At 40.7% G+C, this 25,785-nt stretch overlaps 1 protein-coding gene across 2 annotated transcripts in view; it reads left to right on the top strand.

Annotated features, from left to right (window-relative positions):
* LOC122789358 (dual specificity phosphatase 29-like) overlaps window positions 1–25,785 on the top strand; it is a 337,207-nt gene that overhangs the window by 175,734 nt on the left and 135,688 nt on the right. For both annotated transcript variants that reach the window (XM_044056747.1, XM_044056746.1), the window contains exon 3: window positions 18,237–18,428. In XM_044056747.1, coding sequence (XP_043912682.1) covers window positions 18,265–18,428 — 164 coding nt within the window. In that variant the 5' untranslated portion in view covers window positions 18,237–18,264. The remainder of the gene's footprint in view (window positions 1–18,236; window positions 18,429–25,785) is intronic.

The raw sequence follows: 25,785 nt of genomic DNA, 5'->3' as shown, positions 1-25,785 counted from the left end.
AGGTAGATCCCACAAACGCATTGTATTTATAAAGGTTGTTTTTTTGGGGTTAGTTCACTACCACTGAATATCTACATAGATCGTCTTTACAAATTTGAAGTATAACTTTGACAACATTTACATGCTCGCGGCTGGGGATATGGAATGTGTATTACACATAGCGGCTGTGTAAAATGTATTTACAGTGACAAGATGTTGGAAAACAGCATATCTTGAAAGAAGCTCTCATTCCTTTAAATTTACAATGTTTTTGCTACCTAAACAATGTTTTTAGATGAAGTTGACATTGTCAGTGCGATTTTGCATACATTTCTTTTTACATTTCCGGATTGGGAAGCAAGCGCTATTATCGCGAAAATCTGGTTGCGATAATACGTAAGTACCGTTCCAGATTACACAATAGTATTATGCACATACAGCTCACTCTGTTACTGTACACACTCTGCTCACAGCTTGACAACATAGGAGTGTAGATAGGACATACTTGAAATATTACTCTCTTGTTTCGGGGGTTGCTACAGTGACAGGTGTGTTCTCATAGATGTTCAACAATCACTTGTATTCCCTGTTTGCTGGCTAAACATCTGTGATCATCCCACAGACTTACCAGGGGGACAGGGGGACAGGCAGCAGATATGGGCCCACATACTGGACATTCTGGCATCATCTGTACAGTTGTGGGGTATAGGTACATAGGTTCATAGGTTCATACTAGGCTATCTGCCCTAGGGCATTTATAAGCCTAGCCAGAGTGTGTGTGGCTTTCACCACCCCTTAGGATGAGAATACTATACCCATTAGTTTGCTGTGCCTCTGTCCAGCAGTGATACAGAGATGATTCCCGGGGTAAACCTACGATCTCCCATCCACTCGTCAAGATTTCTCTTGAACAGAGTCAGTGAGGGGCTCTGCCTCACATGGACTGGGATTCTGTTCCATAGTGTAGGGAGTCTCTGGGTGATGAATCTGTCCCTCCAGCACGTCCTATTTATATCCGTGTTGAGGTTTAAGTCTCTTGCTCTCGTGGCTCTGGTGGATTTGGATTTTTAGAGGTGGAGCATGTCCATTAATTCCGGGTTGGACATGGCCTTGTATGTCAGGCACAGATCACCTCTGAGCAGACGGTATGCGACTGAATAGAGCTGGAGTTTCTTCAGTCGGGCATCGTATGACATATGTTTGAGCCCCTTTATCCTTTTGGTGAGGAACTTTTGGGGTCTTTCCAACTGCTGCAGGTGTCGGGTAAGGTACATTCCGAATGGGGCGTTGTACTCAATCATTGGTCTGATAAGTGAAGAGTACAGGGGTACAATGACCTCTCCTGATCAGATGTGAATCCCTTCATGATCAGGTGGGCAATGTAGAAGGTCTTCCTAACCACTTTGGCAATGTGAGTGTCAAAAGAGAGGTTACTGTCAACTTGGGTCCCCAGGTCCCTGATAACTTCTTCCATGTTTAATGGATTACCACCTATGTGGTAATTAGGGGTTACCTTGTTTTTCCCAAAGGGTATGACTATACATTTTTTGGCATTTAGCTTAAGGCCATGGCTCTGGCACCAGTTATCCATTTCTATGAGACCTCTCTGGAGGATGTCTGTGTCTGATGGAGTGTCAATTATGGTGCCCAGTTTGCAGTCATCTGCAAATTTTGTCAGCCACAATCCCCTTATGTTTGCCTGCACTTCAGAAAAATAAATGCAGAACAAGAGGGGGCCCAGGACTGAGCCCTGTGGGACACCGCTCGTGACCGGCTTAGACTCTGACATGGCACCAGCAACTCTAACCCTGTGTGTTCTGCCCTTGAGCCAGTTTGCAACCCATCTTGTGACATATGGGTTTACATCTAAGCTGGTGAGCTTTTCTATGATGCCCGAGTGGGATATTGTGTCGAATGCTTTTGCTAGGTCAAGGTAGGCCGTGTGAACTGCCTTACCCTCATCAATGGCCTTAGTGACTGTTTCGAAAAAGTCGACCAAGTTCAAGAGGCAGGATCTGCCCTTGACAAAGCCAAATTGGGTAGGATCCAGTGTCTGTAGGTCCCCAATGTCTTTATTTATGAGTTCCATTATGATCCTCTCCATAGCTTTGCAGACAAGGCTCGTCAAGCTTATGGGGCGGTAATTTCAAGGGTCCGTAGAAGCACCGCCTTTGTGGAGTGGGACCACAGTTGCCGTACGCCATTCTTTGGGTATGTATCCTGTAGTAAGGCTAAGATTAAACAGCAGCCTTATGTGTGGGTTTAGTTCCTCATTGAGTTCGTGTAGCACACAGCTGGGGACACCGTCCGGTCCCATTGATGCTGTGTTTTTGCTTTAGAGAGAGCAGCTCTCACCTGGGCATCTGAGATGTTTGGGAGGCTAGACTCTGGTGGGATAGATATTTCTCCTTTTGGGGGGGAGGGAGGGGAGAAATTTGCACTGAACCTGTCTGCCAGTATGTTGGCAATGTCTGTGGGTTCAGTGATTTTTTTATCATTTTGGACTAATTCTAAGCATATCTGGGAGTTTCCACCCAGGTTTCTAACATAGCTAAAGAAGGCTTTATGATTGTCTTTTGTGTCATTAGCGATTTTTCTGTCAAAGTTGGCCTTGGATGATTTTATGAGTGATCGTAGCTTATTGCTAGTATTGATCAGAGATGCCTTCCCTTTTAGGGATTTTGCTCTGTCATGTAGTAGCTTTCTCCTCTTGTTGTAGAGTTTGTTTATGGCTGGGGTCCACCAGACCGGGCGCCTGCCTTTGGTGGAAAGGGTCTTGATTTTATTAGGGATTGCTTGATCCATACATTCCTGGAGGTGCTCGTAGAAGGCATTTGTAAGGGTTTCAGCAGTGTGGGTTGTGGTTTCCACTGGCTCGGGGGCCTTGAAGGATACCACTCCAGCCTTAAGAAGTGTGAAGTTTGCTTTTGAGAAGTTCTTCACTGTGGTCTTTTGCTGGGGGTGGGGCGGGATGTGGATCTCCAGTGAGATTAATTTATGGTCTGATCTCACCAATGAGGGATATACTTCCGTGTGGAGCATTTTGTCCCCATGTTTGTGATGATCAGGTCTAGTATATTTTCTCCTCTTGTGGGAATGGTGACTAGTTGTTCCATAGCATTTGAGTTTATGAACTCAAGGAACCTTTGGGCTAGGGTGTTGGGGCTTGAGTAATGTTCCCAGTCTATGTTTGGGTAGTTGAAGTCACCCAATATGATGGTGTTTGGAGAGACATTCATACTCTCCAGTGTCTTCAGGAAGGCTGTGTGGGTTTCCTGAGTTTGAGAAGGTGGTCTGTAGCATGTTACAAACTGTAGGGCAGTTTTACCTATGGTTAATTGCACCTGGATGGTCTCCGATGCTTCGTGCATTGCCACTAACCTGGAGGTGTGGGTATCCTTTATGAATATGGATACTCCCCCTCCTTTTGTGGTTCAGTCCGGATTTTGGGGCCAGAACGCATGATATGAGGTATAACCTGATAGTGCTGGGGTGCTCTCAGGAGCCTTGCACCAGGTTTCAGTCACAGCACAGACATCGATGTTCTCCATACTGAGGAGGGCTTCGAGGGCGTGCATCTTGAGGTTTAGACTTCTGGCATTGAGCAGTATTACCCTTAGTTTTTCTCCATTTTTGTTTTCTAGGGCGGTAGGTTTATCATTTGAGCCTTGTCTAAAAAAGGCACTATGGGGGTGGCAAGAGCCTTTGCCAATATCCGGAAGCCCAGGGGTGACAGGTGCAAGCCGTCCCTTGTGAAGCAGCATGGCTTGTCGAGCATGTCATCCCAGGCAGACAGACATTGGATCCCCTTAGAATGACACCAGTAATTAAGCCAATTATTAAAGCTGATCATTTTGTCTCTGTATTGTGGCATAATTCTTGGTGAGGGTAGGATACTGCTCAGGGTCAGGGTCATACCGGCCTGGGCTACATAATCTGAGAGCTCCTCTATGTCTCTTTTCATGTAGTCCAGAGAGGTATCGCCTCAGATCGTTCACACCGGCATGGACAATGACTGAGTCATACTTGTACTTGCTGTGGAGTGACCTGAGTGCTTGTGTTATGTGGCGGATTCTAGCGCCTGACAGGCAGCTTACTGTGATCTTTTCCTTGTTCAGTCTGGTGAGTGGGACATCAGTGTGTCTGAATATGGAGTCACCTATAACAAGTGTGTCTGGCATTGTGTTTGGCCTTAAGGGCTGTGACTGTTTAGCACACTGACTTTGAGAACTATATGTTGCATGTCTTATGTCTTGAGGTGGCAGTTGCTTGGGTGTCTGCTTTGGAGGCCTCTGTAGTTTTGGTAGATTTTTGATCAGTGCCTCCGAGTATGTCTTTGTGTGTTTATGTGTTTGTTTTGCAGTTGTGATAGTTCTATGTAAAACTGGGTTTGTGGTGTGCGTGGTTTCCTTCTCCTCCTGCCTAGTCTTGCAAGTCCTGAGTTGAGTGAGCTCAGCCTCCAGTTTGGCTATATAGTTGCATCTCTCACATGTATTTGTGTTTTGTGGGAGAAGGAGTGGGTTGTCTGTGTACATGAGGCAATTGTAACATTGCCTCAAGATGCCCAGATTCACCAGCTGAACAGGAGAGGACGCTAGCAACTGACCCTTCGACATGCTAGAAAAGTGAAAAAGTTTGCTGTGTAACTGAGTCAGAAGGGACCTATAGGGAAATGGGTACTCAAGGGGATTCTAGGCTAATGTAGTACTTTGTTTAGTATACAAGTACTTTACCTATATAAAAATGCTTTAGGAGCAAGTGCTGAGCTTTTGAGATAGAGAATAGACTGTTTAGATTGCAAGTAGAGAAGTTTTAAGGGAAAAATTGAAGAGCAGACTTTTCGGAGCCAGAAATAGTTTAACCTTGTTTAACCGGCGCTGCCCGATGGTGCTCTATGGGCAACTCCACGCTAAATCACGCAAAAGTGCGCTAAAGCGGGCTTTATAGCAGGGGATTGAAAAGAGCTAGGAATTGACCCAAAATGGCCAATAGACTACAAGTTTCTGGCTGGATCCACTGCTCTAGGGACAAATAGGCTGCTCAGTGCTCCCCACTCCCACTGGTGAACAAAGAAGCTTCCCTTTATCCAAATAAGGATATGGAATAGCACAGGAACCAAGCCAAAGCCCAGAGATCAGCAAACTCTGAAGACTGGACTATATGCAGCCTAATTACACTCCCAGGATCCAGACCATGGATGTGTCTGCTACAACTTAAACATTGTCCATCACAGTTGTTTCTTCTGTATAGATATTGCTGTATATCTCCTATCTGCTTTCTGTCTTATTAATCCCCTGTGCTTTTGCATTCTGACCTTGTATTACAGCATTCTTATACAGATTTCCTAGACAGTTATATGTTGTAGGACAGTGTGGGCAACAGTGATGTGTAATGCCTCATTATTCAGAGCAACTGCATCAGTCGCAATGCCATGCAATACCACTGTGAACAGTACCAGTACTGGGTATCATTCTTGTATTTCTGGGCACAGTGTTGGTATCTGACATACCTGTGGGAGGTATGTTTATTAGCACTACCTGAATGTTCCCACACACATTACCAGATTCCACATTACTATTATGCACATACATCTCACTCTTTTACTGTACAAACTGTGTCCACAACTTGACAAGATGGGGTGTAAATGGGACATACGTGGCTTCTTAGTCACATAAGGTATTGGGGAGCTGCTAGTGTGCCAGCTTTGTTCTCATAGATGTGTGTCAATCAGTTGTATTTCCTGTTTGGCTAAAAGGTAAATAACAGCTCCCAGCAGAGTAAACACCTCTCGGCTTAGAAATAGAGATAAAAAACAGATACTAGATAAGTAGGCAGAGAGGTGACCACGGAACCATTCAAACGCCAGGTTATTCTTGTCTTTCTTGTCTTTAGTCAATGGTACCAATCAAATAATCCAGTTAGAAAAAAAATATATAATACTGAGTGTAGTAACAGCATGTAAAATAAAACAGAATATTTTATTGGAGCATGCTAAAGGTAAGCGCTTTCACAAAGGCTTCGTCAGACCGTTAAGATTCAAAAACATTCAATTAAAGGTTTTTATATACAAATCAGTCGTGTAGTATCATCTAATTTAATTCAATTTGACATTTAAAGTTGCATACTAATTCTCGGTCTGGAATAAGACCTTCCATATTTATCAGTACATCTAATCCTAACATGACATATTCAAAGCTGACTGCAATTTAAAAACTTATAACCTGCTATCTATACATATAAAAATGCATCAGTCGCACAATCATAAATTCACGCACAAAAGAAAAAGTAGTGCAAATACAGAGCTCATAATTACGCTCTGTGTCTTTATAAAATAAACTATGCATCCCACTTTATACTTTGAACAAAGCTGTCCTTATATTAGTAACCACATAATTCATACGGTTAAACATAACAACTTTAGCATATAATTGCCATAAGCCTATTATAGTAATTCAATATGCGTCTTAGCATAGGTTTAAAAAATATATTTTAATGTAGCAGACAACGCACTAGCTGAATTAAAGTGCTAATGCCTATCATATAGGAAATATTTTTACCTAATATGCAACCAGCATGCTGTGCATTGATCAGATGCGCCACTGATCTCAAACATTCAACCTTAGAAATGTATTTCCGTCCCGAAAGTACAGAAATAACATACCAGATTGGGTCTTCCAATAAACAGCAATCATATTAAATAATGAAGATAAAAATAAAAATAATGTTGATGTCACCTGCAAACCTGAGTAAAAGCAACTACAACACGATAAAGTTGTCTAGCAGACATCAAAGTCTTACCTTAATATAAACACATATCTAATTAAAAAAAACTCAATTGTGCACTATTAAATCATCAAAAAATCTAATACAATAATAAAAACAATAATGATAAAGCAGGGGATGACCCGTACCCATTATGACCCCATTGCATTAATGCACTTACTCATATTAACAACTAAAACGTCAATACTACATACATTTGACATTCTGTGCAATGAACCATAGATTACATTCAACCTTCCATTAGAGAAGGTAATATACAGAATTATACAGAAACTAAAGAGATCAATTGGATCATGAGATTGTGGGCAGATAAAGGTAAAGGGTTAAATGAATAAGCTTCTGTTAAACCAATATTAAAAGCTAGACGCCTTATGGCTAAGTAATTCTATATGTATTCTGAAGTTCATGACTACAAGTTATTAATATCTTATTTTAGTTTTTGCTCACAGTATCTTATAGAAGCATTATTAGTGTTTGTGAGCTCCAGTATATGTCCTAGAAATAGGGTATCTGGGACATTACTGTTGATTTTCAGACCATTTATGCTATTAGACCTTGGTTACCCCCCCGTATTTGTTCTCCTGGATCTCGGTTGATCTCCAACTTATTCATTCCTGGTTCATTGCACAGAATGTCAAATGTATGTTATATTGACGTTTTAGTTGTTAGTATGAGTAAGTGCATTAATGCAATGGGGTCATAATGGGTACGGGTCACCCCCAGCTTTATCATTATTGTTTTTGTTATTGTATTAGATTTTTTGATGATTTAATAGTGCACAATTGAGTTTTTTTTTTAATTAGATATGTGTTTATATTAAGGTAAGACTTTGATGTCTGCTAGACAAGTTTATCGTGTTGTAGTTGCTTTTACTCAGGTTTGCAGGTGACATCAACATTATTTTTATTTTTATCTTCATTATTTAATATGATTGCTGTTTTTTGGAAGACCCAATCTGGTATGTTATTTCCGCACTTTCAGTACGGAAATACATTTTTAAGGTTGAAAGTTTGAGATCAATGGCGCATCTGAGCAATGCACAGCATGCTGGTTGCATATTAGGTAAAAATATTTCCTATATGATAGGCATTAGCACTTTAATTCAGCTAGTGCCTTGCCTGCTACATTAAAATATATTTTTCAAGCCTATGCTAAGATGTATATTGAAATACTATTATAGGCTTATGGCAATTATACGCTAAAGTTGTTATGTTTAACCGTATGAATTATGCGGTTACTAATATAAGGACAGCTTTTTTCAAAGTATAAAGTGGGATGCATAGTTTATTTTATAAAGACACAGAGCGTAATTATGAGCTCTGTATTTGCACTACTTTTTCTTTTGTGCGTGAATTTATGATTGTGCGACTGATGCATTTTTATATGTATAGATAGCAGGTCATAAGTTTTTAAATTGTAGTCAGCTTTGAATATGTCATGTTAGGATTAGATGTACTGATAAATATGGAAGGTCTTATTCCAGACCGAGAATTAGTATGCAACTTTAAATGTTAAATTGAATTAAATTAGATGATACTACACGTGAATGATTTGTATATAAAAACCTTTAATTGAATGTCTGAATCTTAACAGTCTGACGAAGCCTTTGTGAAAGCACTTACCTGTAGTATACTCCAATAAAATATTCCGTTTTATTTTACATGCTGTTACTATGCTCAGCATTATATATTTTTTTCTAACTGGATTATTTGATTGGTACCATTGACTAAAGACAAGAAAGACAAGAATTACCTGGCATTTGAATGGTTCCGTGGTCACCTCTCTGCCTATTTATCTAGTATCTGTTTTTTATCTGTATTTCCTGTTTGCTGCCTATACGTCTGGGATCATCCCACTGATTTCCCAGGGGGACAGGTTGATAGGCAACAGATATGGGCCACTTTACTGGACATTCTGGACATATGTGTACAGTTGTGGAGTATGATTCTGTATGCAGACTACTACCACTGGCAGGATTCGAACCGTGGATGTGTGTGCTAAAAAAACAACAATTCACATCTCAGTTGCATGTGCTATTTGTTTTTTGTTGTCTGCATTTTCCCTGTTTACTGTCTATGTGTCTCTCAGTTGTACTAAATGGCCTCTGGGGATTACACCTGTCATATACAGGCATTCCTACACATTCAATTTATGGTGCACGGTGTGGGTAACAGTGCTTAATACAACAGTACTATTACATGATTGCAAATTTACATTATCATATGATACCAGAATATACACTTGCAGTTCAGCAGTTAGACCTGTTTTGTCAGGCTATTACACCTTTATTGACATACAAACAATATGCGACTCTTCCTGCCATATTATCTAGTGTATGCAGTACTTGCCTTGAATAATACAGGTTTTATACAGGCAATTAATTTACTACCACTTTTAGTTTTATTTCCTGTGATGGTAAATGCATGAGTATTACTGACCTGCCTCACGTTGCAACCTCGCGAGGCAACTGATGTGGGCCTCCTGGTTCGGAGCCCACTCCATTGCAGCTGTGGGGGACATAAGAGGAATATTTAGCCATACCTATCCATGATATACCTGAGCTGGCAATTATTACACACATACTGGGGTAACACTTACATATGGCTGGAACATCCCCTGCCACTCTAGCCTCTTGGAGCCACTCCTCCAAGAGGTCCCCATTATGCCAATTCAGGTCGGCATAGTGGTGCCTGACCTGCTCACCAGTTTGGGGTATGCCAGTGGCACTGGTGAGGTCACAGGCAAGATGGTCCCAGGCCTCCACCTTAAATTGGGAGTCCTGGTATTGGCTCTGCAGCAGTCTCTGATCATGGTCTTTGACAAGGAGTCCTGCCATGACCTTGGACTCCTGGATGCACCAGTGCTGTGCCCGAAAGCGCACACCTTCTCCCCTTACTGCCACAGTGCCTGCAAAGGGAAGCTACAACCCGTTATGGAATTTATTCCCGCCTCTTGGGTTTAAGTAGGGCCGATTTCCCACACTTTTCCGTGATTGGCCGGTTTTGAAAAGGCTAAGCTATGGGCAAACCTGCTTACCTAAGGTTGGCATTGTTTAAAGGGGTATACCATTGGACAAAGCACACATAATAGTCCAGCACCAGGGAGATATGTAGAATATAAAACTTTTTAATGTGGCAAAATAAAACAGCAAACTGGTTTCAGCAAAAAGTAAAGCCTTCTTCAGTTCATTGACTGACGTTAATTAACAATACATTAAAGTACCTCACCAAGAGGATCAAAGGGCTCAAACAGATGCCATATGCTGCCCAGTTAAAGAAACTCCAGCTCTACTCAATGGCATACTGCCTGCTCAGAGGCGATCTGTGCCTGACGTATAAAGCCATGTCCAACCCGGAATTAATGGACATGCTGCACCTCAGAAAATCCAAATCCCATCGAGCTACGTGCTCGAGAGACTTGAACCTCAGAACTGAAATAAATAGGACATGCTGGAGGGACAGATTCATAACCCAGAGGCTCCCTTCACTCTGGAATAAAATCCCAGTCCAGGTTAGGCAGAGTCCCTCATTGACTCTCTTCAAGAGGAATCTTGATGAGTGGATGGGAGATCGTAGGTTTATCCCGGGTATCACTTGTGTGTCACTGTTAGACAGAGGCACAGTATACTAACCTTGAAAAAGGGCATAGCAAAATTAATTTAAAATGGGTAGCGAAAGTCAAACACACTCTGGCTAGACTTATAAATGCCCTAGGGCAGATAGCCTAGTATGAACCTATGAAACAGTGCAATATTAGACCAGAGTCAAAGCTGATTTGTACATGCCAAAATTAGCTTACTTCATTAACGCCGGCTTAAACAGAGCACCCAGCCTGACAATCCAACTAGATTCCTTATTATTTAATATAGAATGCCATCCTGTTTTATTAGATTCATTTCCTTGGATTTTGTCAATAATTGTAAATTGAAATTTAGCAGTACAATGGGTCATTGTCTGTTTGTAAACAGCATTGGATATTCTTTTGTTTCTTATGTCACTAAGATGTTCACTAATCCTGTGTTTTAGTGGCCAATATGTTTGCCCTACATAAAAAGCAGAGCAAAAACAGGTGGCCAAATAGATGACCCAGTCACTGCTGCAGTTGCCGAAGCATCTAATTTGAAAAATATGTGGGTATTGCTGATGGTAAATTCTTTTGTTTTGCAAACATGTATACAAGCACCGCAATGGCCACAAGGATGGCTGCCAACTAACTTATCCCCAAATAAAGTGACTTGTTGTGTGGTAGTAGGGATACAATGTTTATAATGAGTTAGATGAGAGTTGATTGTCTTTTTTTCCTACAGAAGAGGTCGTACATTGTGGGGAAAGCATTCCAGCTAATTTTTCATTGGCCAACAGGATGTCCCAATGGTTATTAATAATATGTTTGAAGCCATTGGTATTGCATCCAAATGTTGTGACTAGACAGATGGGTTGGGAAGATTATCTATCCCTTCTCTTGGATCCCTTGCCATAATTCAGCAAAGTCTTTCTATCTTGTTTGGTAGCAAATGAACATGCCATATTGATGTTATCTGCATGATAGCCCCTATTTAGAAATCTTTAGGATGGATCATTTTTGCTGGTGTTGTAGGTTACATCTGAAGAACATATATGCTTGATGCATAAAAATTGGGATTTTGGGATGTTTTGGATGATGTGGAACGGGTGATGACTGGAAGCATGAAGTAAGGTGTTAAATTGGGGAAATTTTCTATAGACCACCTTTTGAAGTGTGTGGTCATCCTGACATAGGATGTGAACATCCAGGAATGTAATTTGCTTGTAATCATAATTAAGTGTAAAATGTAACCCCCACTTATTTTCATTTAAATATTCAACAAATTCCTGTGCATATCCAGCATCACCCCTCCACACCATCCAACAATCATCCAGATAACATCTCTAAATGCCCATGTTATCCAAAAATATGTTATGATTCTCATCATATATCAATTGTTCTTCGATGTAGCCCATAAAAAGATCGGCATAAATGGGAGCAAAAGACGCTCCCATAGCGGTACCTCTTAACTGCCAGTTGCATCTCCCACGAAAGTAGAAAGCATTCTTAGTGAGAACATGTTCAGTTAAGCAAACAAGAAGAGTATTGAAACCAGGAGTATATAAATCAACTTTGTTCAGCCAGAATTGAATGGCTGGGTGCTCTGTTTAAGTCCGGCCTTAATGAATTAAGCTAATTTTGGCATGTACTAATCAGCTTTGACTCTGGTCTAATATTGCACTATTTAAATGTGAAGTTAATTAATGTCTGTCAAAGCACCGAAGAATGCTTTACTTTTTGCCGAAACTGGTTTGCTGTTTTGTTTTGCCACATTAATGAATTTTATATTCTACATATCTCCCGGGTACTGGACTATTTTGTGTGCTTTACTATATGTTAGTTTGGTCCGTGCACCCTGTCTCACTTTCATGGGGTTGAGTAAGGGTATACCACTGGGCACAATGAGTTAACTGGCCTACACATTGCTTACACCTCCTAAGTTGGCCTGTTCAATGCTTAGTGTTGCTTACATTAGACTTTGCATTGTAATTCCTTTTTGGCATTGAGTTCTTATTCATTACACCTTATATGTATGCCTGGTATTCATGATTAATGTGTATATACACTCTATGGGGTCCTTATGTTTTACTGGAGACTTCAATACTCTATTGTAATCACACCTCACTTCTGGGCTTACTGCTGTACTCCAGTTTACATATTTATGTTATGTAGTGGGTTATGGAACATATGACTGTATACTAATTCCTTTCACAGGTTCAGTTTTGTTTTACTATGGTGAGGACTTGATTGCTGATACCTCATTATTCTGTACTTCTATGATGGCTTGGAGATTAATACTGTGACTATGGTATATAGGGTCCTGGGTTCGAGATCTGCATGGCTGTTTATTTTGTTGATGGGCAGAACAAGGGCCATTGGATACAGAGTGATTAAGGCACTTCTGAGCATTTGTAAGCAGGTTTGTGTGGGTTTGCGTGACGGTAAGCACTGCTAACCTGCTGTTACATCTGCTTACAGAGAGTTAGCTTCTGAATTGCTTAACAAGTGTAGGCATTGCTTACCGCTGCACAAACGGGGTTAAACTCGCTTACTAGTGCTTAAATATACTAACTACTGCTTATCGGTGCTTAAACCTGCTTACTAGTGCTTTATTCATTATGACATGACACCTCACATGTGCATTTATTGCAGTACTCCAGTTCATAAAAAATATATTATTTAGATGGTTTTCCAACATAAATATTGATCATAATGTGCTTTGCCATGGAAAATGGAATGTGCTACAGTGGGACTCGAGCCGGGAATGCCTGCTCGTAAGGCGAATGCTCTGCCCACTACACTATTGCTATGCTGCTTCATTTGCATATATCTTCCTTGTTATCCTCTTCAGCCATTTAAGCTGCATTAACCGTAGCTAAGCGATGGGCACTCCCGCACACCTAAGGTTAGCTTTAATGGGATTTTTTTTAAAAAATAATAATTTATGTATACTGTTGCTGTTGTACACAAGGGGGACTGTTGGTGGGTATATGTGGATACCTATGAGTGGTCTCGCTCATTTCTGACCCCTTTCTGCTGTTCTTCATTGCAGGGGCATGTAAATTCTGAGAGCTCTGCTCTCAGACATGCCCCCTGCACTCTTACACGCTCTGTGTAAGACTAGGAACTCAGGCAGCGTGCCTCATTACTATGCATGGCGCACTGCAATCCTGCTCCTAAACGGCCACCTCCATGCAGGACTAAGCTAGTCCTGCATGGAGGAATAGTAAATCCGAGGGATTGTTTATTTTCATAATTACTAACAAACAACGAGCAATATAATAGGTATTGTGTAATATAGATGGACATTGACAATGAATTTTCCTGTCTTCCACCATGGCATATCTCACCATACCCGTCAATAACATAGTACATCTCTCAGTTATAAAAATCCGAATATAAATATGAAACTATGAATAATAAGTGATGAACAGTGATTCATTTCTGTAGTGCAAGACATCCCAGATTAACAGTCTTAGTGTCATTCTGTTAATAACTTCTTGCACTTTCTAATAATGCCTATTATTAGCTGAAAAGTAATTTAGAAAATGAAGCCCAACCCAAAAAAGTTCTGGATGCCATAAGGAGCTATGGGTGTGAACTGGAAGTATACAAAAAGGTGCTATAAGCTTGAATGAGATATAGGAGTTGCAGTCATCCCCCACTTTGTGACATCCAGCACAGAGATATGCTACACTAGACTGCTGTAGCAATAGAACCCTTAGTACTAAACTGCTCTAGCAATAGAACCCTCAGTACTAAACTGAGTGCTGCATTTTTTTGGATTGTTTCCCTTTAATTTCCAATCTCTTTTTACATTAAGATATTCCATTTTATATACACCTCACTATCAGGGGACTCTCCAGATTTCTTTTAGCTTCATCACCACTCACAGATAAGACGCCAGATGTAAAGCCATGCTGAAGTCTAGCTATATCACTTTCATGGAGTTCCTTTTGTTTACCTCACTGCAGATCTAATAGTCAAACTATATTGAGCTGGACTGACAAAATCGCCTTTTTTTTAAGTTATGTTGTTGCTCGTTTGTAATAGAATTGGATTCTAGGGATTCTGCTTGTCCATTCAGTAGGATCTTTTATTCTGCTGTCATTGGGGTTTAAATATGACTAATGGAGCTCTGGAAATTCCTAGCTCTTTACCATCTCACCTTTCTGTAACATAGTACCATCCCCCAGGTTCACCAGCACCAGTGTAGTTTCTAAACAGGGGTTTTACAGCTAAGCTTGTCATTTACTGACACTAATTGGCTTATGCAAATACTGCACCTCCTTATGCAAATACTGCACCTCTCTTCCCAAAGTCTTTTAAATTTCATTCACATTTCCTCCTGGGTCATTTTTACATTGGTTGTTCTATCCCTTCTCATATTCCCTGCAATTAAATGCACTGCAAATTCTTCCTTCTGCACAAGACACAAGACAGATTTCAAAATGTAGATGAGATTGAAGGATTTCTTATACTGTTGGATACATTACCAGTGAAAAAGGGGAAAAAATACAAGTATTTATTTTATTTAACATTTGTTTACCAGGAAGGTCTGGCTTGGAATGAAGCCAATTTTCAGTGGAAGCCCGGGAGAAACATTCCAGATGCATGTCTTAGTAATGTGGGAGAAAACTGCAGCACCCGAAGGAAACCAACACGAATGCAGGGAGGACATACAGACTCTGCACAGAAGGCACTCTAGCCAAGAATCAAATAGGAGAACCTCTTGCTGGGAGGTGACAACACTACAGCTGTACCACTGTGCCATCCAAGTAAAAATAAGAGTTCCCTTAGTTTTTACAGATAAAGATTCTAGTTGTCTACTGATGTACTATGTTCTTCATCTGTAAATATGCTGTAAATAATTGCTATGTAAATTGTTAATCGCTATGTAATCCAATGTAACTACTGTCTGTTTATTTTAACTGTGGAGCTTTTCTCCCCGGGCCTCTGCTGAAAATGGACCTATGTCCAGTCGGACACTCCCGGTCAACAAATATACATAAAGAAAGAAAGAAAGAAAACAACCATTGTAACATACTTTACAGAATGAAGAACGATATCAGGTTTTGGACACTTTTGCAGTGTATGTGACTAATTTCCTTGCACCATCATTTACCCTTCTAGCCTTTTCTTTTCTGACTTCCTTGTTCTGCTGGATGGTCATTGCTACCATTTCCATTCATACTTATAGGCATTTTTCATCCTCTCTACATCTTCCTATATCCATTGCTGTTTTATCATTCACGTTTTCAGTTCTCACGTGTCCTTTTTCTCCTGATACAGACCTTTGTTTTTTCTTCACTTCTTCCTTGATATGTGCAACTGATCTTCCTCATTTCCTCCCATCTTTACATATTATCTCTCAATGAGATTCTTAACTGACTAAAATCTGACTTCCCGTAGAATAGGATCAATGTCTTTGTGCAACTTTCCAGCAAATACTCTCTTGGAATCACGAACCAGACTGATCACTACAGTCAGCATTTCCCAGTGGCTGTTTCACCTCTGCTCTTGCCATCCCATTGGACCTAGTAAGGACGACGTCACAGATATTCCACTTCCATCTTGGTGATTCGAGTTTCTCTTCAGGTTCATCTTCCCCCGGAACACTACCAGTTACCCCTCCCTACTTAGCATGGCTGGTGACAGCTACTGTCTGAAGATTAAGGTGAACCAGAAATATGGTAATGTACCTTTTCAGCCATCTGCTAACCAGGCCCAAGAGCTGGTGATAATACTTATTTCCAGCATATAACAGCCTATATACCCTATTCGCCTTTTAAGTTTGACCTGTTTTCTCCTCTAACTCCAGAATCTGCCCTTCCTTCTCCTTCATCATTAAAAGCTTCCACATTAAACTTTATCCCATTCTAAATACACATTTCCATCTGACTTGAGCCTCTTCAGTACCCTGCATACAAATATCCCCATCTGTCCATAACGAATGTAAGTTATGTTTCTGACAACTGCATTATCATTGCCTCCTTTAATGAGTACAGCATGTAGCTGGTTTATGGAGCAGCACAATTATGTTACAAAATCAGGAAAAATATAAAGGGCTGGATTCATGAATGGCTACATTAAGTGTACACCATTCTGAAAGACTAGGCAACACATGTACAACTCCCACCTTTCTCCTAATTTTAGTTTTCCTACTCATTTTTTTGCAACCTTAAATATCAAGGGGATTCATAAAGTTTACCACAATGTATAGACTACATCTACACTTAGTCCAATCTTTCTGAGTGAATAGACAATACAAAAATGTGTTAGGTATGTTCTTAAATACAGATCGTGTACACTTAGTGGATGCACTCATGAATCCGGCCCAAACTTGTACCTCCAAGGCTTGAGACCTAATCTTAACAGTACTTATGAGAGATTAACAGAAGCTTGTTAAGTACAGTCATGTCTCATGCTAGGGACTAAAAGCAGGCTCTGAAGGCTAGCAAAGAACAGATGCAGAAGGTAAAACAGGTTTAAAAAGCAAATAGAACTTTACTCTGCCACACTTACAAAGTGTGGCAGAACAAAGTGCCTAACAACTCTTCAAGCCATTAGCTCTACAGAGCCAGTTTTTTAGAAACTCAGATTCATTTCTTCTTGCTCTCCATACTTCTCACCTTCTGATTTTTCAGGATGTCCTTAATTTTTCCTCATATTTTTGCTGTCCCTCACAATTATTTTGATTTTCTGGTAAATTACTGAAAATTACAGTCAGTAAATGTCAGACATTAGAGTTTCATACCTATTGTTCAGAAAATGCATGCTGATGCAAAGCCTGTTGTTCTGTTAACTTTTTTAAGTAAATTAGAGCAATATCTAAACACTGTCAGAGATTTTGATCCTTTGTCTCTCCCCGGACTATTTTTGGATTTGTCCAGAATTCTTATACAAGTAAGTTGAGAGATATTCTTCTGTCAGTTTAACAGTGCCAAGTACTTTACCAGTGTTCAACATCAGTAAAACACTTCACTTCTTGCTCCTACACTTTCTCTTTCTGTCTTTTTTTCTGTAAGTGGTGGTACATGGAGCAGGTAAAGTTCCATACACAGCAAAGAATTATGGTCGGGTCTTGTTATATTTTTCTCTGTGTGGTGGCCAAGATTCATGTCTCGAGCTTTTCCATGTCTGAAACATATAATAAGCTGGTCATAATCGGAGTCCTGATCATAAGCCTCAATATAACCCACCAGTCCTTGCATCATTTCTTAACCCCTGCATCTGGTTCATGTTATTCCAACTTCTGACATAGTGCAATATTACCTTCCATGTACCACATCCTCTATTTACTTGTGTTCACTTATTTTCAATCACTACTACTCTTTCTCCACTTTCAGGAGAGATACTGACCCCATTTTAGAGTAGAATTACTTACTTTAGTATATTTACCAATCTAATTACCACTGAACATATGTCCTAAGCCATACTAATTTGTATTGCTATGTTTATCTCTTGGTGTTACCACTGTACTTTTTGTACATAGGCCACGACTGAAAAGGGTCAGTAGACAAGTTCATTCACCTAGTTAACAAGTTAAAATAAACTGAAAATGTATAGGAATAAAAAATTAAATCTGAGTGAGTAATCAGTGAGCTTTGTTTTTTATGGGACTACAAAATACAGAAAATTGATAATGAGGTTTTAGAGACTTGTTAGAAGAGTAGGATTATTATAAGGAGACTAGGTTGCTATTTTAAATAAAAGTAGTTACCAAAACGTCTCTCAGCAATGACATCATGCTATTATGGATATTTTGTTAATGAACTAGGTATGACAGCTGTTTTAAATACAGCCAATTATAATTCACAGTTGTACATAGTTCATGAATTTTCATTCCTATACTGACTGTGCTGAAATCTCAGTGTATGCATTGTAAAATTATGCTGCCTTTTTCCAAGGAACTGAAGGAGGGTAAAACAGAGGAGAATGATGTTGAGAAGTACCATACATGACTGTGAAAAAAAGACAGCAAAGGACAGAAATGAACATGAAATACCACCAGTAACTGAACTGCGGCGAATGCTTTGGATAAATGGCGGTTCTGATAACCATCTGGATGAAGTCTGGCCAAACTTATACCTTGGAGATGCGTAAGAAAACTGCACTATGCATCTACATAACACAAAAATGTTACAGTATTTCAATGTAGTTTGTAAAATTTATTCTAAAATGTTTATGTTTCTCAGACTAATCAAATGCATGACAAATAGTGATCAATTTGTGCAGGACTTTGCATTTTTTATAACTGGAATGTATCTTTGTCATAATGTTACAGAGGAAATAGTTTTTCATGCACGTCATGCTCAGACAGCCCTTGGAAATGTTCCAGTGATTCAACGAGTCTATCTTGCTAAGCTTCATAATTTATACAGATAACAATTCCAAAGTCCTTTATCATCTCAAATTATGTTAGTGTATCTCATACCTCTTTCCAGCTGCACGGACAGCCATAGCTAAAAATGTTTGAATTCCTAAACTACAGTATGCACTATAAGGTCGTTGCCTCCACTTAGCCTGCAACACCAAAAAGCTGCAAGCAGCTTGAAATGAAATACGTAGATTTTGCTCTCAAGCTGCATGTACAGTTATACCTAAAAATGTTGCAATGCCTGAACTACAATATGCATTAGCAGGTCATAACCTCAATTTAGCCCGTAACACCAAAAAGCTGCAGACAGCTTGAATTAAAATATGTAGATTTTGCTCTTCTAGCAGAGCGTATTAGACATCATTGGGATTTACTGAAGAAGTTCTATTCTAAACAACAACACTTTTCTTCTAGGTTGGCTTCCAATTGCAAACAGACACTTTATTTTTAGGTCTCATTATATTAAAAACTCTAATACTTGGTTGCTGCCCCTCACCTTTTAAAATAATACTTTCCTTAAACAACAAAATTACTCCCTTGTAAGTAGCTAAGAATATACCTTTTCACATGCCCACTCCAAGAATCATACCTGCCCAGGGGCTGGAGGTTGGCATGACGGTTAAAGTGTTTCCCTCATAGATACAAGGTACAGGGTTAGATTCTCATCTTTCAAGGGAACTTGGCTATCTTAAAATGGTTTGCAAGGGCAACTAGCCTAGTACTTACCTTACCAATGAAGGGAAGAAAAAGCCTTTTCTAGAGTATGACCTGCTTTGTGGAGCTACTTGCCCTCTGATGTAAAAGCAATCATACTCGAGAGATTTTCAAAACAAAAAAACTCTTGAGGAATTCCTAGAGAATGGAGTTGGCTAATAACTAGAATGCATAACAGTCTACAGTACAGTTGCTATCTAATTCAGTCCATTTGAAAAGGTACATTTGAGCTGAAATGTACATATTAGAGATATCTATGTTGTGTGTGCATGTGTGTGTGTGTGTGTGTGTGTAGGTTCACAGGTGTGTACTAGGCTAATGGCCTTGGGACTTTACAAGCCTAGCCATAGGATTACCCTGGCATTGTGCTACCCGACCTAAGCTCCCAGTGCCTCTGTCGAGTAGAGCCACTGGAGTTATCCCTGGGGTGAATTTTCTATTTTCCATCCACTCATCAAGATTTTTCTTAAAGAGGGTCAGCGAGGTGCTCTGCTTAACATGTATGGGAAGTCTATTCCATATCGTGGGCAGTCTCTGGGTTATGAACCTGTCCCTCCAGTACGTTCTGTTGATTGTGGTAATGAGGTTGAGGTCCCTGGAGCGTGTGGTGTGGAGGGATTGGGATTTCTTTAGATGTAGCATTTCTAACAGAGCTGGGTCAGACATGGCGTTGTAAGTCAAGCAGAGATCGCCTCTAAGTAGGCGATATGCGACAGAGAATAGTTGGAGTTTTTTGAGTCTGTCCATATAGGACAAGTGTTTAAGGCCTAGGATCCTTTTTGTGAGGTACTTTTGCAGCCTCTCCAGTTGTTGCAGGTGTCTACTGAGGTACATGCTAAATGGGGCATTGTACTCAGTGACTGACCTAATGAGGGAAGAACAGATGGAGACAATGACCTCTTTCTTCCTGGATGCAAAACCCTTAGTAATGAGATGTGCCACATAGAAGAACTTTCTGACCACAGAGGCAATGTGGTGATCAAAAGAGAGGTTGCTGTCAACCTGTGTTCCCAGATCTCTTATAACGCCTTTTTTGTTCAGTGGATTATCATCGATGTGGTAACTCATGGGAACCGGGTTTTTTCCATAGGGTATGATGACACATATTTTGGCATTGAACTAAAGGCCATGGTTCTGACACCATTCGTTGGTCTCAGTGAGGCCATTCTGTAGGATGCCAACATGACTTGGGGAGTTAATAATAGCTCCCAACTTGCAATCATCTACAAACTTTGTCAGCCAGAGACCCTTTATGTTGGCCTGGACTTCAGAGAAGTAGATACCAAACAGGACCCAGGACCAAACCCTGTGGCACTCCACTCATGACTAGTCAGCAGTCTGACTTGGAGACAGCTACTTTCACACTGTGGGTTCTATCTGCGAGCCAGTTTGCAACACACGTAGTGATATAGAGGTTGATGCCAAGTTTAGTGAGTTTTTCTATGATTCCTGAGTGGAGAATGGTATCAAAGGTCTTGGCCAGATCAAGGTAGGCTGTATGAACCACCTTGCCTTCATCCACAGCTCTGGTGACTGCCTTACAGAAGTCAACCAAGTTGAGCAGGCATGATCTACCCTTCACAAAACCAAACTGTATGGGATCCAGAGTTTGGAGATTACCTATATCCTAGATCCCTATATCCAATATCCTATCCCATCATAGCCTATATATTCCTATACCCTATAATATTTATTAGGTCCATAATGATGCGTTCCATAGCTTTGCATAGCAGACTCATCAGGCTAGTGGGGCAACAGCTCCCAGGGTCTGTAGTCGCTCCTCCTTTTGTAGAAAGGGATAACTGTAGCAGTGTGCTATTTAGTAGGGACAAAGCCGGAGGAGAGACTGTGATTGAACAAGGCACATAGGAGAGGTGCCAGTTCACTCTGTAGTTCATGTAGAACACTGCCAGGGATATTGTCAGGTCCCATAGAAGGTGTATTCTTGGCCTTGGACAGTACTGTTTTAACCTGTGCAGCAGTGATTCTGGGTGCCTGGCAATCTACTGGTATTGTAATTGGTCCTCTGGGGGGAGGGGTAAAGTTGGCACTGAATCTGTTGGCCAGTATATTGGCAATATCTGTTGGCTCGGTATAGAAGGTATCATTGTGCAGTAGCTCAGAGCAAATCTGGGTATTGCCGTGGAAATTCATTACATAACTATAGAAGGCCTTGTGGTTGTCTTTACTATCTGCTACAATTCTGTTTTCATAGCTAGCTTTAGAAGATTTGATGAGGAATCTCAAGTTTTTGTTGAGGCTGATAAGGGAGTTTTTCCAGTCTTGGGACTTCATCTTATTCTACATCAGATTCCTCCTTCTGTTGTAGAGTTTGTTTATGGCTGGGGACCTCCAGATTGGCTTTCTTTTTTTTGGAGGAGAGCATCTTAGTTCTGTTGGGTATGGTGAGATCCATGCATTTGCGTATGTGTTTGTACAGTGCATTGGTGTATGATTCGGCAGTCGTGCAACAATTCTCCATTTGCATGGGTGCCGTGAAGTTAGCCACCTCTGTTTTTAGGAGCACAAAGTTAGCTTTGGAGAAGTTTTTCATGGTGGTTACCTTTGCATGGGGGGGGGGGATGTGGTTTTCCAAAGTGATTAGTTTGTGGTCAGATCTAACCAGGGAGGAGTTGACTATTGGTGCAGAGCAACGGTCGCCCATGTTAGTAAAGACCAAGTCAAGGATGTTGCCACCTCTAGTGGGGGTAAGAACGAGCTGGTCCAGGGCATTGGAATTAATGAATTTCAGGAAACTCTGGGCAAGTGTATTGATACATGAGTAGTTTTCCCAGTTAATGGAGGGGTAGTTGAAGTTGCCCTTTATGAGAGTGTTAAGTTGGACCCTAATATTCTCCAGGGTGCTTAGGAACGTGGAATGTGAGTCTTGGAACATGGTTGGGGACCTATAGCAGGTATGACCTGAATCGCTGTCTTACCCAATGTTAGCTGCTACTGAAGAATCTCTGATGCATTATGTTGGGCTACCAGTCTGGAGTTGTGCACATCCTTTATGAATATGGAAACGCCACTGCCTTTGGGGCTTTGGTCCAAGTTCTGGGGCCGAAAGGTGTGGAATGAGTTATAGCCTGGTAGTGCAGGGGTGCTTTCTGCTGCCTTGAACCAGGTCTCTGTTGCAGCACAAATGTCGATGTTCTCCATTTTAAGGAGTGCTTCGAGTGATTGCATTTTGAGATTTAGACTTCTACCGTTGAGCAGCATGACCCTCAGATTGCATTTGTTTGTAGCTGTTACAGTGGTAGTTTGGTCTTTGGAACACCACCTAAAAAGGCACTATAGGGGTGGCAAGAGCCTTAGCCAGTATCTAAAAGCCCAGAGGTGACAGATGCAGGCCATCTCTGGCAAAATATCGAGGTCTGTCAAGTAATGTCATCCCAAGCAGACAGATACTGGATCCCCTTAGAATGACACCAGAAACTTAGCCAATTGTTGAAATCAATCATTTTCTGCTTGTACTGTGGTATCATTCTGGGTGATGGTAGGATGCTGCTCAGGGCTAGGGTCATACCCACCAGGGCTACATAATCTGAGAGCTCCTCCATGTCTCTTTTCATGTAGTCCAGGGAGGTATGTCTCAGGTCATTCACACCCACATGTACAATGACAGAGTCATATTTGTATCTGTTGTTGAGGGACCTGAGAGCGTGCGGATCCTGGTACAGGCAGCTGACTGTTACTTTCTCCTTATTCAACTTAGTGAGTAGGACATCAGTGTGCCTCACTATCAAGTCACCTATGACTAGTGTGTTGGGCATACTGTTTTGCCTTAGGAGCTTTGAGTGAGTGCCACACTGTTTAGTAGAGTTATCTGTCTCATGATTAGTGCTGTGTTGTGGTGGTCGAATGCGTTTTGCCTCGGACGTCACTGCTGTATGGGTAGTTTTTTATTGAGAGCCTCCACGAAGGTGGGTGTGTGGTTTGTGTTTTTATGTGAAGGCAGTGCTGGTGTGTGTTCTGGAGGGCTGTGTGTTCTATGTGGTGTGGTGCAAGTGTTGATCTTCTCCTCTTGACCAGCTATTCCCATCTTAGCTGGAGAATGCGTGGCTTCCAAACTGGATATATAAGTGCATCTCTCGCAAGTCTAAGTGTTGGGAGGTAAGAGGAGAGGGTTGTCGGTGTACATGATGCAGTTGCTACATTGCCTCAGGATGCCAAAATTCACAAGGTTAATAGGAGAAAGCACAAGGGACTGACCTTTAGACATGCCTGTAGGGATGGACATTAATAATAAGTACTAGAGCTATTTCCTTGCAGGACATTTAGTGCTGGTAGCACTTGTGTGCTGCAATACTTACTACAAGAAGTCTGGTAAAGTGCTAGACTAATAAGCTAGTAAAAGTGCAGGACAGGAGAGAACTAGCAGATCTAAGGGAAAAATTGAAGAGCAGACTTTGGCACCACTCAGAAGCTTACAAACAGTCCTGGATACAGCAAATCTGTATCTGGAATAGACTAGTTACAGGAAAGACGGGAAACAAGCGCAAATGTGGGCTTTTAAACCAGAAAGTTGAAAGAGATGGAAAAACTGCCCAAACGGCCAATAAACTACAATTTCTGGGTCAGAAACCACTCCTGTTGTGGTAGATAGCTACCTAGTGCTTACCACTCCCACTGATAAGCTAGAAGGCTTCCTCCCAACACAGAAAAGCTTGGGGGGCTCAGAAGCGTACATACAGTCCTGGATACAGCAAATCTGTATCTGGACTAGACTAGTTACAGGAAAGGTGGGAAAAAGCACAAACGCGGGCTTTTAAACCAGGAAGCTGAAAGAGATGGTAAAAACTGCCCAAAGAGCCAATAAACTACAATTTCTGGGCCAGAAACCACTCCTCTTGTGGTAGATAGGCTACCTAGCGATTACCACTTCCACTGACAAGCTAGGCTTCCCTCCAGCACAGAAAGGCTTGGGGGGCTCAGAAGCATACAAACAGTCCTGGATACAGCAAATCTGTATCTGGACTAGACTAGTTACAGGAAAGGTGGGAAACAAGCTTAAACATGGGCTTTTAATCCAGAAAAGTTGAGACAGATGGAAAAACTGCCCAAACAGCCAATAACTATAATTTATGGACCAGAAACCACTCCTTTTAGGGTAGATAGGCTACCTAGGCCTTACTGCTCCCACTGATAAGCTAGAAGACTTCCCTCCAACACAGAAAGGCTTAGGGGGCTCAGAAGCTTACAAACAGTCCTGGATACAGGAAATCTCTATCTGGACTAGACTAGTTACAGAAAAGGCAGGAAACAAGCTTAGATTTTTTTTTTTACAGAAAAGCAGCTAAAACAGCACTAAAAACAATTCAAGTGCAGTGCAAGCTAGCACACTTGAGTGTGTAGTAATATCAGAGAAAATACAGTTTAAATAAATGCAATTTATTCAAATTGTATTCTGAACTGAATTCAATTATTGTTTTATTCAACTCTGAACAGTTAAAACGTGCCAAAAAATATGCTTATCAGCTGAGAAGCACACTCAGTGAGAACACAAGGAGAGTCTAGCAAATTTTTTTTTTTTTTTTAGTAAAGTGGAAAGGGAAAGCAGGAACAGATATATATCTGTGTGTATATATTATCATTAATCAATGTTAAACCTGTTTGTATTGTGTAAATAGTGATAATTACACTACTACTACTACTATTATAGCTTGTTTTTTTTCTTCTACAATGCCATGAGAGCATGCTGATGTTTTCTGCTATGCTTACTGATTAGTATTACCAATCTATACATGTCCTAAGTCAAAGCAATTAGTAATGCTGTTTCTACTGCTTGGTGTTACCATTGCACTTCTGTACCAAGGTCACGACTGAAAAAGGTCAGTAGATCAGGTCATCTACCTGATTAAAAATTGTAAACGAAAACTAAAGTAAAAATATCTATCTGGTTAGAAAATTGCAAATTAAAAATAAAATAAAAATATCTAGGAACAGCCAATTAGATACGAGTGAGTGACTGACTGATAGACTGATTAATTTAGGAAAAAAATAATCAAAATACATTGACCGACTGGTCCCATCAAACAAGGGCAGGATGCTCACCTTTGTTGCTCATAACCTAGGTTTACTTAGATGGAATGGAAGTGAGAAACATAAGGACAGTAACTCAGTCGTGGGAGGGTACATAATTAATAAGTGTAATGAAATTCTGCTGTAGAGGCAGAGAAGCTGCAATGGAAGGGAAGCATAAATGATGTTGAATATGATGGTTCCCTTGATTTGTGTGTGTATGGAGTAACAGACATGTACCATCCTCATGGGGATATTGCACACTGGAGCAGGTTACAACCGTAGAGGTTAGATTAATGTGCAAAACACCTTTCACTTGCAGTATAATGCAGCAATCAACA

Source organism: Protopterus annectens, chromosome 14.part0 (assembly GCF_019279795.1).
Source record: "Protopterus annectens isolate FY-2018-M chromosome 14.part0, PAN1.0, whole genome shotgun sequence".
NCBI lineage: Eukaryota > Metazoa > Chordata > Ceratodontiformes > Protopteridae > Protopterus > Protopterus annectens.
The sequence above is the reverse complement of the archived record's forward strand: the minus strand, read 5'-3'. Positions and strand labels throughout refer to the sequence as shown.